The sequence below is a fragment of the Hippocampus zosterae genome, chromosome 1 (genome assembly GCF_025434085.1).
Source record: "Hippocampus zosterae strain Florida chromosome 1, ASM2543408v3, whole genome shotgun sequence".
NCBI classification, from domain to species: domain Eukaryota; kingdom Metazoa; phylum Chordata; class Actinopteri; order Syngnathiformes; family Syngnathidae; genus Hippocampus; species Hippocampus zosterae.
In genome coordinates, this window is record NC_067451.1 from 34,017,928 (window position 1) to 34,033,589 (window position 15,662).

The following is a 15,662-nucleotide window of genomic DNA, read 5'->3' on the forward strand; positions in this document are numbered from 1 at the left end:
CACTGGGGATTGCACTCTGCTGCCCCCTGTTGAAAGCTGCCCAACATGAACTAAATTGTTTACAGTATGGACGTGGAGGTCATTATTATGAAGTGTACACACGCACACACACACACACACACGCATATGGTAATCATTATCCTCATCATCGTTATTATCATCATTATAACATAGGCAGCCACTTTACGTTACAACAAACAACAAAAGATGTAGGGTCAAAGGTTTTTGGGACACATTGTCAGGTTTTCAGATAAGATATCCTTTATTTGTCCCACAATGGGGAAATTTACATGAAATACATGGGGAAATTTATTTTCGAATGAGAATGTGTGTCCAAACCTTTGACATGCGGTGCCAACTCCATTTTGACAGTGCTTTCTCACATGTGGTTACTCCACAATGTTGTGTGAATGAATGTAAGCAATCCGGGGAACACGCCTCTCCTTCCCTTTTTTTTCTCAACAAAAGTCCTTCTATTCTTGTTTTTATAAACTGAACTTTCAAAAAAGAATCAAACAAGGGATCAGGGCCACAATGTTGCGTGCCCGTGTTTGTAGCAGGGTAGTTAGCATTTTGCCGCATTCCTCCATAAATCATCTTTACATGGTACAGTATTTTAAACTCCACTCCCTCTTATAGACTCCTCCCACACTCACGGTTGGGGCAAGATAATGATATAATTATCAAAAATACAAATAATGGTTGGTGACGTAGCCAACTCTACTCGACAGTTTTGCCTTTTTGCATAATTCATTCATTCATCTTCCAAGCCGCTTGATCCTCACTAGGGTCGCGGGGGGTGCTGGAGCCTATCCCAGCCGTCTCCGGGCAGTAGGCGGGGAACACCCTGAATCGGTTGCCAGCCAATCACAGGGCACACAGAGACGAACAACCATCCACGCTCACACTCACACCTAGGGACAATTTAGAGTGTTCAATCAGCCTGCCACGCATGTTTTTGGAATGTGGGAGGAAACCGGAGCACCCGGAGAAAACCCACGCAGGCCCGGGGAGAACATGCAAACTCCACACAGGGAGGCCGGAGCTGGAATCGAACCTGGTACCTCTGCACTGTGAAGCCGACGTGCCAACCAGTCTTGTCATAGTCTGGTTTTCCTGTTATTTTTTAAAACCAACTTGGAATTCACCAGAGGCAATAAAGGCTTGCTATTGTATTCCATTGCAGACGACAATGACAATGCGTGGATACTTTTTCCCAACACGACTACTTCGCTTTCATTTAATTTCACTATTCCTCATAAAAAAAACATATATATAGCAGACGTTTGTGAGCGTGCGGAGAGGAAAAGAAGCAGTCGTGATCCACTACGTGTTCCGAGCAAGCCCCACCCACCTAACCTCCTCCGCCCCCTCCTTATAAGGCCCGGAGCGAGGGTTAGAAACTCAGATGAGACCACCAAATTGGAGATACCAACCCTTCCGGGAGGATTTTATTCTTCTCATTTCCCGGCCAGCATGGATTTTTTCAATCACAACTACTTGAGTGCCAGGGGGGCCTACGACTACACATTTAATTTCTGGAACGACTACCTGGGCCTCACCACGCTGGTCACCAAGAACCCTAAACTGAGCATGCCCCACATCAGCCCCAACTCCATCACCGAGTCCCTGAAGGCAACGCTGGGACTGGACGACGCGCCCGAGTGCGTCTGCGCTTGCGCCTGCGAGGGCGGCGCGCTGGAGAGCGGCGGCGGTAGCTGCTGCTGCTGCTTCGGCTGCCCGCCCGGCACGCCACCTCCGCCGGGATACGTCGCGGAACTCAAGGAGCGCTTTTCCATCCTCAGCCCCTTCCAGAGCCAGCTGCCGGAGCGGGAGGCGCACGGCTGCTTCCCCGGCTTCGAGCGCACGAGGACCCGCAGTAAACCGGCATCCGTGCGCGCCAAGCTGGAGCCCAAAATCTGCGTGTTCTGCCGGAACAACGGCGCCCCCGAGGAAGTGTACGGCTCGCACGTCCTCAAGACGCCCGACGGCAGGGTGGTGTGCCCCATCTTGCGGGCGTACACTTGTCCACTGTGCAGCGCCAACGGGGACAATGCACACACCATCAAGTATTGCCCGCTGTCCAAGGAGCAGCCCCCGCAGAGGCCACTCAAAGGCGGCCGTGCTGTGGGGGGTAAGCGGATGAAAATATTCTAAAGAGACAGAGAGAAATAATCGAAAAAAAATAAGACTTAAGTATGATGAAGAATTGCACTGAACAATTTGCAGATGACTGTTGCTTTTAATTAGACACGTATTCCATACACGTTGACTATTCATGCAGGGGTGTCCAACAAAATACACATTAAATATAGTATTTAGGCCGAGCCAATGTAGGTCTGAATATTTTCAGCAGTTAAACATATATTTTTAAATATACTGTATGTTTTGTGTTCCAAGCAACCAAGAAAATGGTACTTTTTTAAAAAGAACTTTTTAGTCTGGTCCTCAATCTCACTTGTCATTATCTATGCTTAGATAAAGTAATATTTGTTTTTCTTTAACTATTAGTGTGCACGCGTGTGTTTGTGTGTGTGTGTGTGTGTGTATCGAATGTTTATTTTTTACATTTTATTTTTAGGGTGGCCCCAAATCTAATTTTTGAAGTTTTAATTTGAATCGTTTAAAAATGTAATACATTTTCATTACTGTTTTTTGTTAATATATATTTTCCTTTTTCTTGTCTTTTAAAAAAAAACTTTTTGTTGTCCTAACCCTCATTTGTTATGTTAATTTTTATTATTCCACAATTTAATACTTTTCCATTTTTTTACTATTTAGGGTTGTCTTGCAAATTTGAATTCTTAGGACTTTTTTCCTCATTTTTTTATATTTGGGAATATTTGGAACTTTTTGGTGTGGCAGTAAACCTGCTAATTTTTATTATGACAGAATGTTATGTTTTTCACTTTTCTATCCTTTTGTTTTCTTGCAACGGCCCATAAATAAATATTCGGCCACACAGTAGACCCCGTGCCGCACTTTGGACACCACCGATGTATCAAGATCTATTTTTATAGTTCCTTTACACGCTTATAGACACCTTCTTCCTTGGATGCATTTTTTCTTTTTTAGTGTATAGCGATTGGCGAGCTAATATGTGTGTATATAAACACACCAATGTACAGTAATCACACAGAGATATGAACAAAAACAAGAATATTTTGGGTAGTGGGAATTTGAATGTTATGTTTCTATAATGTGTATTTTTGTACATCTGGCAGCAAAGCTGACCTTATTGTCGTCATTTAGAAAACCAAAGTTTTGTTGGCCATTAAAAACCTTACTGTTATGTTGCCGGTCATCTTGACCCATATGAAACTTGAGAATTTTTTGATTTTAAATCATTGGAATGAAATGGTTTGGGGATGAATTAATAATTACGCATATACAATGGTTACAATGGTACAATGGTTTTTGTTTTTCGGTTTTGGATACTGTTGGATTATTAAACAAGGCCTAGGTCGAATTGATCCAAACGAAACTAACTAACTTATTGGTTAGTAAGAGTTATGAATAACGTTTAAACATTGATTGTTCAGAATTTTCTTCCCATTTGGACAGTTTGAAATCATTAAACAAGCCCTGGGTCAAGCCGACCCATATGAGCATTCTTCTTGGCTGAATGAAAATGTTTAATTTCACATATGTTCAATGAAATGGTTAGTTGTAGAGTTAATAATCATATAAAAAAATGCCCCCCCCCTGACCACGCCCCTTTTCCCCTCATTTAAGACACTCGTGGATCATGGAAAACTCACCGGGGCAAATTGACACAGTCGACACCAATTTTGCTTGGTCTCAGAAATATAACATTTGAATGAAGCTATGTTTATTGGTATTGTTTTTAAATTCCGTTTAAGACACATTTGTAGTTTGAAGCATGCCCTGGGTCAAATTGACCCATATAAAGCTTATTGATAAAAATGTTCAATTTCACATATGACAATGAAATTGAGAGTCATGGGGTTAATATAACATAAAATATGTTCAATGGGATTTTCTTCCATTTCTGAACTTTTTGATCATACCATGGGTCAAAATGACCCTTATGAACCTTCTCAATTAAAAATAAGTCCCATATTTGCAATGAAATGATTAGGCACAGAATGGTACATGTTTATTGGGATTTTCATAAATACAGTTTTGCACAGGTTTGCATACTAAAACTTGCTCTGGGTCAAATTGACCCATATCAAACTTATTGGTGAAACTGGTTAATTTCATCAATATTTGCAATGAAATTGGTATTCATGGAGTTAATACAGACATATAATTGCTGTTTATTGTGATGTTTTTGTTCAGTTTCTGATACATTTGGATCATCAAATACACCACAGGTCAGAGTGACCGGATGAAACTTCTTGATGAAAGCAAAATGTTTCACATTTTTTAATTGAAATGCTTCATAATCAAGCTCATAATGACATGTAAAAAATGGATTGGTATGTTTGTGACTATTTTCTTGTCATTATTGAGACTCAGTCAAACAACGCTCTAAACACACACTAACACACACACCGGGTCAAATAGACCCACAAACATTAATGCTGCTCCTGAGCGAACAAAGTAATCAAGAGGGTTTAACATAAGAATGTGTCCAGTCAGGAGTCGTTTGATCCCACAAAAGTTGACATTGAGGCCGCAAAATATGCGGGCCCCCAGTAGGACACAATACAATGTGTCCTCTGTTTAAGTGAGCTCCTGTTCTTTTCCTTCAAGGAAAGTATTTTTCCCCCCTCATTTTTTTCCAAGCCAAACGCCTTCGTTTTTGTTTACATTGCCAAATAAGGGCATCAACACACTGGATTTTGCGCTTCTTCCCACTCGGAGACAAGCAAATGAATGTCAACCACACGCCCGTTTTACCGAGGAGTTCCCAAATAATCAACAATAATCATGCAAAACTGTTTGCGAATGTATGCAGGACTGCGCCTATCTTGACAGTTTACCAAAGGAATCAACGGTTAAGGCTGGCATGCGTGCTTGCGTGTTGATGTCAGTATTTGAACAAAGAGTGACCACAAGAGGGCGCTACCTCAACCAGATTTTTGTACTTTAAAGAAAAAAAAACAAGTCTAAGGCAGTTTATTGATAGAGTGCCATTTATAATAATGGGTTTTGATAGTATTTTGGATCTTTGTATAACAATTGTTGCATTTAACACAAGGAGAGAGAGCGTTACAGAGAGCGTTGTGTATATACCAATGAACATGCCCATACATTTTAGGCAAATATACTTTGTTGTTGTTGTTGTCATTGTTGTTATTGTTGATGTTTGGATTAAATGAAGAAGTGATGATGATGAAAACACTGTTGTTATTTATATTTGACCACATTTCTGCGCAGAATAACAAATATATGAACTCACTATAGAGAAATAATAAACTGATGAAATATTTGTCCTTTTACTTGGTCTAGACTGAATTTTTACTCAAATCGTCACTTGACGCCAATCTATGATTCGTAGGCAAGAGGCAGCACAAATATGACACTTTTACTTAATTCATGGGGTAAATAAATGGACGTTTACAGTATTTAATTGTAATTCTTCGGGGGAAGTTGAGTGACAGAACCAAAGTCCTCAATGTCATGCTTACAAATTTGTGGAAACTGTCCTTCGCTACTTTACTGTCAGACAAGCAGAATATCGCCAACTACTGGCCTGGCATGCAAATTACAATGTTTTCAGTCCTGACCTGTTGGCAGAGTTTTGAAAGTTTATTTAAAAAAATACTTTTAAAAATAAGAATAGCAATTTCTACAAATTACAGTGCATCACTTTCTGTGAAAAATCATAATCCTATTTCTTAGTTCATTTTTCCCCATTGAAAACAGCCCAAAATGCTCATTGACTCAGTTTTCAAAAATGTTTTCAATGTTATGGAAACCGTTCAAAAAAAGAGAAAAAGATCAACTTTCAAACAAGAAAAGTTATTCGTAATAATGACAATGTGTTGTTTTTAGAGTAACATTTTCATAGATCCAACTTTAATGTAATTTTTTTTGCGCAATGCTGTTCATCTGAAATGCATGCACATCTAAAAATATTTTTCATCGCAAGACAAATAATCGGCCAAGGAATTACTCATAGCTCCAAGAACTTGAAGAATCTAGGCATGCCTGTATTACGACTGCTTTTGGAATAATATGACTTTATTCTCATAATTTTAACACTTTTAATCACATCTTTGCTTTTGTGAAATGACATTTTTCTTGAAAGAACACATTATTCTTTGAAAATTGAAAGAGGATTTGCGAAAACAAACAAAACAAAAAATTAAATTGATCATGCATACTTTGGTTCGGTACCTATTTGCAAAGTTAACAAAAATGCTTCATGATGATTTATCCGTGTTTCTTTTTTCAAGATTTGGGTGAGTTCATTTTTTTGGTTCTATTTTTTAAAATACTTTTATAGCGGGTGTCAATTATACACTGATTTTTGCTGTTTACGGGCTGGCCTAGGTCTATTCCCCGCAAATCGCATATGAAGTTGTGAACATAACATTCCAACTTTTGTTGCATGCAACCAAAAGCAAGGAACATTTTCTCGAGCCTCAGCTCCGCCATTAAATATGGATGACTCCTAAGCGCGATTGGATTGGCTTTGGTGAGCCTACATTAAGGCTTGTGTGGCAGGCTCGCCGTGATATTCCCCCCAGGCCACTGCCTCCATTAGTGCAGCGCATGCTGGACTCCGTGAAATCTAGTTAGCTCAGCCACTTATGTGATGTGTATCTTACATGAACGTATAATATGCCTTACCCCGCTGACTTGAGTGCACAATATAGCCTGATGAAGATAGTAAAGGAGATATTGACATTGTTTTTCACCATTTAAAAGCATTCTGAGGGCTCCCAATTCACGTGCTTTTGTCAAATACAAAATTGCAACACTATTTACACCTAATTTCTTGTCCTACTGAAATGAGCACCTGAAAACTACAGAGGGCTAACTCCATTGTCATTTTATGGGAAAGTGGTTTCATATTTTACAACTAGAGGTGCTGTCATTGTCTTTACTTTTAAATCTCAATTAGTCTCAACTTTGTTGAATAAATGAAAAGAAATAAACTGGGACTTGAAAAAACTAATTTTGCACAGTAGTGAACACGCACTTTCTCTATTAATTTCTGTCCTTAACCTCAAATTGGCAATGTTGTTAGCCCACTTAGTTGTCAGTGGTTGAAACTAGCCTGTTGTCAGGTTCTGGATCGAACCGATTGTTTTTGGATTCCACAAATGCAGGCTCAGACAGAGTGCGTCAACAAAAATAATTATTTTCAGAAAAGCGCACTGACGAAGTACAAACACAAATCGCTGTTCACAAGGAGGCAGGAGAAACAACACAAACAAAAGCGCTTGCAGAAGGGAAGGGACTAGGGAACCCAGAGAATAAAGTTTTTTTTTAAAGCTCAACCTTAGAAATTAAAATCTATGAACAACAACAGTGACAACAAAAGGTATCAAGAGGTCAAGAAAATAACACTTGAATCACTACAGCAGACAAGTTCAATAATCCGACAAGAGAAATTTCATTTATGCTGTATGTTACACATTTGACGATAAACTTGGAATTGAATTGAAGGGATTAGCTAGTTTGGCAGTCCTTAAATACTTGGCAAGGCGAGATGGGGAAACGCGAAATAGGTGCGACTGCTGGGGGGAGCCACCCTTCACTCCAGCTGCAGCTAAAACGCAATCAAAACAGACAGAACATGACAGTTGTAAAGGACTAGCCATATCTAATCAAAGGCAGATGGACTATAGAGTGGAGCCAAATGCAGAGTGAGAAATTATCAAATGTCCATCAAGACAATGAAAGCAAATTTTCATGTTTCGGTTTGGGACCAACAGGTGGCACTGTAGGGCTCTCCCTGCAGGTGCACACCTGTTGGTCGTTCTGTAATTATTGCTTTAACCCTCATATTATGTTTAAAAAAATCACATTGATTATGTTGTGGGTCATTTTGACCCATACTGTAAAAATCCACACAAAATAGTAAAAAAACAGGTTACACCAGTAACAACTTTGTTTAAAAGGACTTCCAGCCCGACTACTCATTGTTGGGTCATTGTTTGCTTCTGTCATGTTAGTCGCTGTCGCGGTTTCTGTTGGTTTGTGTTTATCACTTTGTTTTTTGCTTATGCCATGGTTTTGTGGGCAACTTTGGATTAGTTTTGTTTTCTGACTTTGTGAATTCTGGATTTTGTTTCCGGAGTATTTTAATACAATTTGTCACGTTCAACCTGCTCCTCCCTCCTGCCTGCTTTTTGGGGTCCACCACCGCCTCGCAACGTGACACCCAGGTAGCATTTCATACATTACACCACTGTACTACACTATGTAGTGTGGCGCAAAAATGCATCACAGAGCACTAATAATCCTTCAATCATCTACAGAATAGAAACGTTACAGCAGCACATCAGAGTGATTCCATAAATAATAAGACAAATACAAATACATATTAACAATCTTAGCTTTTTTGTGAAGTGCTATGTGATTTTAAATCCATCCACCCATCCAATTTCTTATCCCCACGAGGGTCGCGGGCAGTCGTCGTTGTCTTCGGACAGTCGGCAGCGCATCTCCTGACCTGGTGCCCAGCCAGTCTCAGGGCACACAGAAGAACAACCATTTGCACTCACACTTACACCTCAGGACAATTTAGAGTCTTCCATGAACCTGTCATGCATGTTTTTGGCATGTGGGAGGAAACCAAAGTACCTGGAGAAAACCCACACAAGCACGAGGAGGACATGCAAACTCCACACAGGAAGGCCAGAAGCCTGCACCTCTGCCCTGTGAGGCCGATGTGCGAACCAATCGGCCACCTGTGATTTTCAATAAATGTTATTTTTTTAAATACCAAGCCTCCCCTACTGCCACCATGACGACACATTCACCGAGCAATCAAGTGCCACTTACCAGAAGCTAATGCTATTCTGTGCATTCAACAGAACACAACGCAGCTCTGCTTACCTTTTGGCTATCACGTGACTGCAGGGACGTGAGCAGCCATTGGTGATAGGGGTGTTTTGGTATAATAGCATGCACGGCATGATAGTGTTTCACAGTCGTCAGACTACGGATCTTACCTGACAATAGCTCAGGGCCTTTGCCCTTTCTAACTCATCATGTTGTGGACAGACAGAATGTTCCATAAGGGCTCACGGACACATTTTTAGAGATAGGCAGATAATGAAATCATCCAGTGGTGCCCCGCTTTATGAACTCTTCAAATTACTAGCTTTGCTGTGGGTTGTGAACCCAATTTAATTACCAGAAAGCTTCAGATAGGGCAATGCTTGAATCTAGTAAAAAAAAAAAAAGATCAATTGGGGTGTTGTTTTTCATGTCCGTGGGTGCAGGCAAGGATAGCCACAGTTGCTGATGCACTTTCTGTTATTTCATGAACTGGAAAAATAGTGAAATACAAAATGAGAACACTCGCATTGAGCTGGTGTTGGCCACAACTCACAGCCAGAGGCTCACATGCAAACTACCCAACCAGAAGCACATTTTGATTGTTGGACCTATTTTTTGTCTTCCTAAAGGCCTCCATTTTCCCTTTTTTCATTGTTGCTTCTGCAAAGCTTCTAAAGGGTAACCTAAAAATATCTGGCATTAAGTGCAGCCCCCCCCCCCCCTGGCCCCCCCAACGAAAAAAAATTTAGTTGTTATTGGTGAGAAATAGTGTTTTAACTCTGAAGCTAAAGTAAAAAATGGTGGTTGAGAAAATGGAGACACTGATGTTAAAATGAATAAATCACACCATGAGGCCTGTTTTTCTCTATAGGTTGACGAGTTATTGGTATTTGCAGGAAATTTTTATTGGAAAGTATATTTCCATGGAGAGGAAGAGAGGAAAAACAAGTTCCCTGCTGTCCTCGTTTATTTTTGGTGGAAAGTCTAAGAATAAACGAGTGATAATAGATAAAGCGAGAGAGCGCCTGGACCTAACAGTGCTTTCAGGCACATGGGAAAGAAGCATATAGCTCAGAGTTTTGTGAGTATGATTGACATTTTTTTAACCCCAACCCCCCCCCCCCCCCCCCCAAATGAAATGGGAAGTTTGCAGTGTTAATACTACTATCAATATTCAGAGCCTTACTGCAGATTCCCACCCCCGAGTATCTGACCCAAGCTTTGCCCCAAGTTAACATTCATTCATTCATTCATCTTCCGAGCCGCTTAACCCTCACTAGGGTCGCGGGGCGTGCTGGAGCCTATCCCAGCTGTCTTCGGGCAGTAGAATCAGAATCATCTTTATTGGCCAAGTATGTAGAACACACAAGGAATTTGTCTCCGGTATAACACGCTGCACTAGTATCATCGTAAACAACAAAATCATCATTGAACCATTTTAGAGTAACCAGTAGTTTTGTAGTACCATTTTGTGGTGCAAGAAGAGTGACTATGTCAGTGACTGTTTAAGGAGTTAATGGCTAGAGGGAAGAAGCTGTTTAAGTGTCTACTGGATTTGGTGCGCATGGATCTGTAGCGTCTGCCTGAGGGGAGTGGCTGAAAAAGGTGGTGGGCAGGGTGCGGGGGATCCAGGAGGATTTTCCGTGCCCTTGTCTTGATTCTTGCAGTGTGCAAGTCCTCAAGAGTGGGTAGGGCGGTGCCAACGATTTTTTTCTGCCATCCTAACTGTCCGTTGAAGTCGGATTTTGTCCTTTTTTGTGGCGGCCCCAAACCAAACCGTGATGGAAGAACACAGGATTGATTCGATGACTGCCGTGTAGAACTGTCGTAGCACCTCCTGTGGCAGGCCATGCTTCCTCAGCAGCCTCAGGAAGTACATCCGCTGCCGGGCCCTTTTCAGGATGGAGATGGTGTTGGCTTCCCACTTCATGTCCTGGGAGACTGTGATTCCCAGGAACTTGAAGGTCTCGACGGTTGACACAGGGCAGTTGGATAGTGTGAGGGGCAACTGAGGAGAAGAATGTTTCCTGAAGTCCACGATCATCTCTACAGTCTTGAGCGTGTTCAGCCCGAGGTTGTGTCGGCCGCACCAGAGCTCCAGCTGCTCCACTTGTTGGCGGTACGCAGACTCGTCGCCGTCTTTGATGAGACCGATGACCGTGGTGTCGTCTGCGAACTTTATGAGTTTGACAGCTGGATCTTTTGAGGTGCAATCGTTTGTGTAGAGAGAGAAGAGCAGTGGCGAGAGGACACATCCCTGTGGGGCTCCAGTGCTGGTGGTGCGTATTGATGATGTTGTTGCTCCCAGTCTCACCTGTTGTGTCCGTCCCGTCAGGAAGCTGAGGATCCACTGGCAGATCGTAGGGGACACACCGAGTTGGAGTAGTTTGGGGGTGAGGAGTTCCGGGATGATGGTGTTGAACGCAGAGCTGAAATCCACAAACAGAATCCTTGCGTAGGTCCCTGTGCTGTCGAGGTGCTTGAGGATGTAGTGCAGACCTATGTTGACTGCGTCTTCCACAGACCTGTTTGCCCGGTAGGCAAACTGGAGAGGGTCCAGCAGGGGTCCAGTGACGTTCTTTAGGTGATTCAGCACAAGGCGTTCAAAGGACTTCATGACCACAGACGTCAGGGCGACAGGCCTATAGTCGTTCAGTTCCGATGTTGCCGATTTCTTGGGAACTGGGATGATGGTAGACTGTTTGAAGCAGGATGGGACCTCACACAGCTCCAGGGATCTGTTGAAGATTTGTGTGAAGACCGGAGCCAGTTGGTCAGCGCAGACTTTCAGGCAGGAGGGGGACACTTTGTCGGGCCCCGGAGCTTTCTTGATCTTTTGCTGCTTGAAGAGCCGTCTCACGTCCTGTTCGTGGATCTGTAGTGGAGAAAAAGAGGGTGGGGGGGTAGGTAGAGTGGTTTCTGGTAGAAGTGGGTGTGAGTGGGAAATGGGGGTGTCCTTTTCAAATCGGCAGAAAAACATGTTTAGTTCATTAGCAAGACCCTTATTGTTCACTGTTTGGGGGAAGGCATTCTATTGTTAGTGATTGCTTTCAGGCCATTCCATACAGATGCAGAGTCGTTAGCAGAGAACTGGTTTTTCAGCCTCTCTGCATAGCTTCTCTTTGCGATGTTAATATCCTTTGTCAATTGGTTTCGGGCATGTTTGTACAGTGCCCGATCTCCACTTCTAAATGCGGCCTCTTTCTCTTTCCTGAGTTGCCCGAGTTTGGGAGTAAACCATGGCTTGTTATTGTTGAAGGAGCGGTAGGACTTCGTTGGTACACACATGTCCTCACAGAAACTGATGTATGATGTTACAGTGTCTGTGTATTCATCCAGTGTGCCCGTTGAAGCTTTAAAGACGCCCCAATCAGTGCAGTCTAAGCATTCTTGTAGAGCTAGCTTTGCTTCATCTGTCCATTTTTTCACAGTCTTAACAACCGGTTTAACACATTTGAGTTTCTGTCTGTATGTAAGTATTAAGTGGATTAAATTGTTGTCAGAAAGACCCAATGCTGCACGGACGACCAATCGGTATGCATTTTTGATTGTTGTATAGCAGTGGTCTAGAGTGTTGCCTTCTCTGGTGAAACAGTCGATGTGCTGCTTATATCTGGGAAGTTCACGGTTAAGATGTGCTCTATTAAAATCGCCCAAAATGATCAGGGGTGACTCTGGGTATTTTAGTTCGAGTTTGTTTACTTGTTCGGCTAGCGTTTGTATCGCCGTGTTAGCGTTAGCTTGTGGCGCAATGTAAACACCGACTAGTAAAAAGGAGGTGAACTCACGTGGCGAGTAGAATGGCTTGCAGTTTAAAGACAGCGACTCCAGGTCCGGGCTGCAGTGTGCGTCGAGCTTCGTGACATCAGTGCACCATTCTTCGTTGATATAGAAGCAAATACCACCACCTTTCGATTTCCCTGATAGCTCCGTGTTGCGGTCGGCTCGGAGAAGGCGGAAGCCGGGTAGATGTAGCGCGGGATCTGGATGGCGGTCACTGAGCCAGGTTTCAGTGAAGCAGAGCGCAGCAGAACGTGCAAATGTTTTGTTGGTCTTTGTGAGGAGAAGAAGTTCATCCATCTTGTTTGGCAGAGACCATAGATTAGCAAGATGGATCGATGGGAGCGGGGTTCGAAATCCGCGCTGCCGGAGCTTGACGAGCACGCCGGCTCGCTTCCCCCTCCTCCGGCGGCGTTTCCATGATCCGTACAGCGCAGCCGCTCCGCTCGCGATTAGCTCCGAAAAACCTTGTGGATTTTCGTGTACTGGTGAAAAAAGACCGAGCGTAGACTCCCCAATGCGCAGCAACTTTTCCCTCGTGTAAGTAAGCCGCTCAGGGTCGCCAAAAACAAACGAAAATGACAAAAACAGGGATAATACTAAGGAGCGTGTGACCGAGGCTGCCATACCTGTCGGCGCCTGATGACGTAGGCGGGGGACACCCTGAATCGGTTGCCAGCCAATCGCAGGGCACACAGAGACGAACAACCATTCGCACTCACACTCACACCTAGGGACAATTTAGAGTGTTCAATCAGCCTGCCACGCATGTTTTTTTTTTGGAATGTGGGAGGAAACCGGAGCACCCGGAGAAAACCCACAGGCCCGGGGAGAACATGCAAACTCCGCACAGGGAGGCCGGAGCTGGAATCGAACCCGGTACCTCTGCACTGTGAAGCCGACGTGCTAACCACTGGACTACCGGGCCCAAGTTAACATCCTTCTATCAATTATCTGAGCCACTTATCTTCATGAGGGTCGCTGGCATGCCGAAGCCTATCCAAGCTGACTTCGGGCAGTCGGCTGATGTCCAGCCAATCGCAGGGCACACTTCAGACAAGCAACCATTCACGCTCACAATAACACCTAAGGGACGATTGAGTGTTCAATCAACATATTGTCCATATTTTTGGAATGTGTGAGGAAACCGGATAACCCGGAAAAAAACCCACACAGGCCCGGGAAGAACATGGAAACTCCACACAGGAAGGCCAGAGGGTGGAAGCTAACCCATAACCTCTGTAGTCTGAGGTGGACATGCTAACCATTCGACGATATTGCCCCCCCCCCTCAGACAAAATTATCTTAATTGAAAATAGCAGTGACTTTCTAGGTTTCACCAAACTTTTAAAACGGTACACCTAATAAGGTGACCCCGGTGCCTAGTTAGTCCATGTCTTCATTTGTAAGGACATATTTAGCCATCTGACCCACATGACTCATCTTGACACCGCTAATGAGTAACAGTGATGGTGTATGGGGTCCCATCACACAGGCAATAAGGACGTCTCTGTCGCCTAGCAACAACTGAAATAAATTTGGACTCCAGCCAGGCATGAAAGTCATTCCAGAGTAGGCACAAGAGTAAGGTGAAAAGGGATTGCATCTTTTAGACCGGTAGGGAGGGTGAGGCAAGGGCAGACCCGAGGTTCATTTGGCACTGTTGGATGTTTTTGCAACAGGTCATTTAAGCTATTGAGAGGAATGCTTGAAATAAATGCATGGTTAATTTAGTATTTTTAATGTGTTTCATTAAATGTATACCACTGAAGCGACAGATTAGTTCCATCTGTGTATTATGAAACACCCCCAATGTAAAGATGTAGACTTACATGAGTATTCACATGAATGTACTTTTGACAAGTGATTGACTACAATATTGCACTACAGCATGGCACTGACAGAAGTATTGGGATGTACAGTAATGATTTTACTGATGTCCGAAAGCCTTTCCATTGATTTTTTTCCAAGTACTTTTCTTCATTGAATGACTTAACTGAGTGTCAACATTTTGTCCCTACGTACAATATATATTTTTTTTAATGCCTGCAGTGATAAGCTTTAGCAGCTATGACACATGACGTTTGGACAAGTAACTTATAAACAGACCATCCAAAGTGTACATATGCATATCAAGAGACGAGTCTTTTTTGTCTAGAGATTCATGGATTAAAGAGCTGTCTCAGGAATTGTGTCGCTACAATTGTTTTATTTAAAAAAAGCACATCCAATTATAAGTATACAAACCAAAAAAGAAGGTTCATCTTTAATTACTCAACATGCAGTAAAGTATTGCATGACTTCCCTCTTAAATTAATTCAATATACTTCAATTGGGTCATCTCTAGCTCAAATATTTTCACTTCTCATAGCTGTGTATTGATCGCATGTCCCAATACTTGTATACCTTTTGACAAATGACAGCAGTTTCATTTTCATTAAAGCAATTACCATGCTTTTATTCACAATTATCCATTTCATTTACTGTTTTCATTGTGAAAAGCTTACAAGCTATGTCATTTTGTTACTGCCTCTAGGATTTACTTTGGTTTATTCTCTACTGTCGCATATGAACTTCTCTTTGATCAAATTAAAGTGCATACGTACAAAAATAAAACCTTCCAAAGTGTTATGAGGTAATCTGATGATGTCATTCGAGCTCCACAATCAAACAGCGAGCTGGAGAAAACAATTGTATGTTGGAATTTTCCTCTCGTTCCAAAGCCAGAGGCTCCACATCATTGTCTGGGTACAGCAGAGATGAATCATTAGGTGGTTGTGGTGACTTGGAGCAGCTACTCATTAAAAACAATGATTTATTATCTGGATCACTAGGAAGGATCTGGCTCCAGATTGATCCATCTTCACAACCATCTCCTGACAGGACTTCTGTTTTTGCTTTGAACTGCTGAGGGGAGGATATTTCCAAAACCTGAAGATCAGGATAATTGT

The 15,662-nt window shown here is 42.6% G+C and overlaps 1 protein-coding gene across 1 annotated transcript; it reads left to right on the forward strand.

The window, feature by feature from the left end:
* The first annotated feature begins 1,394 nt into the window (after positions 1-1,394).
* Positions 1,395-5,411, forward strand: nanos1 (nanos homolog 1). The gene has a single exon (XM_052060695.1). The coding sequence runs from the start codon at positions 1,477-1,479 to the stop codon at positions 2,155-2,157; it is 681 nt and encodes a 226-aa protein (XP_051916655.1). The 5' UTR covers positions 1,395-1,476; the 3' UTR covers positions 2,158-5,411.
* Positions 5,412-15,662: the final 10,251 nt, after the last annotated feature.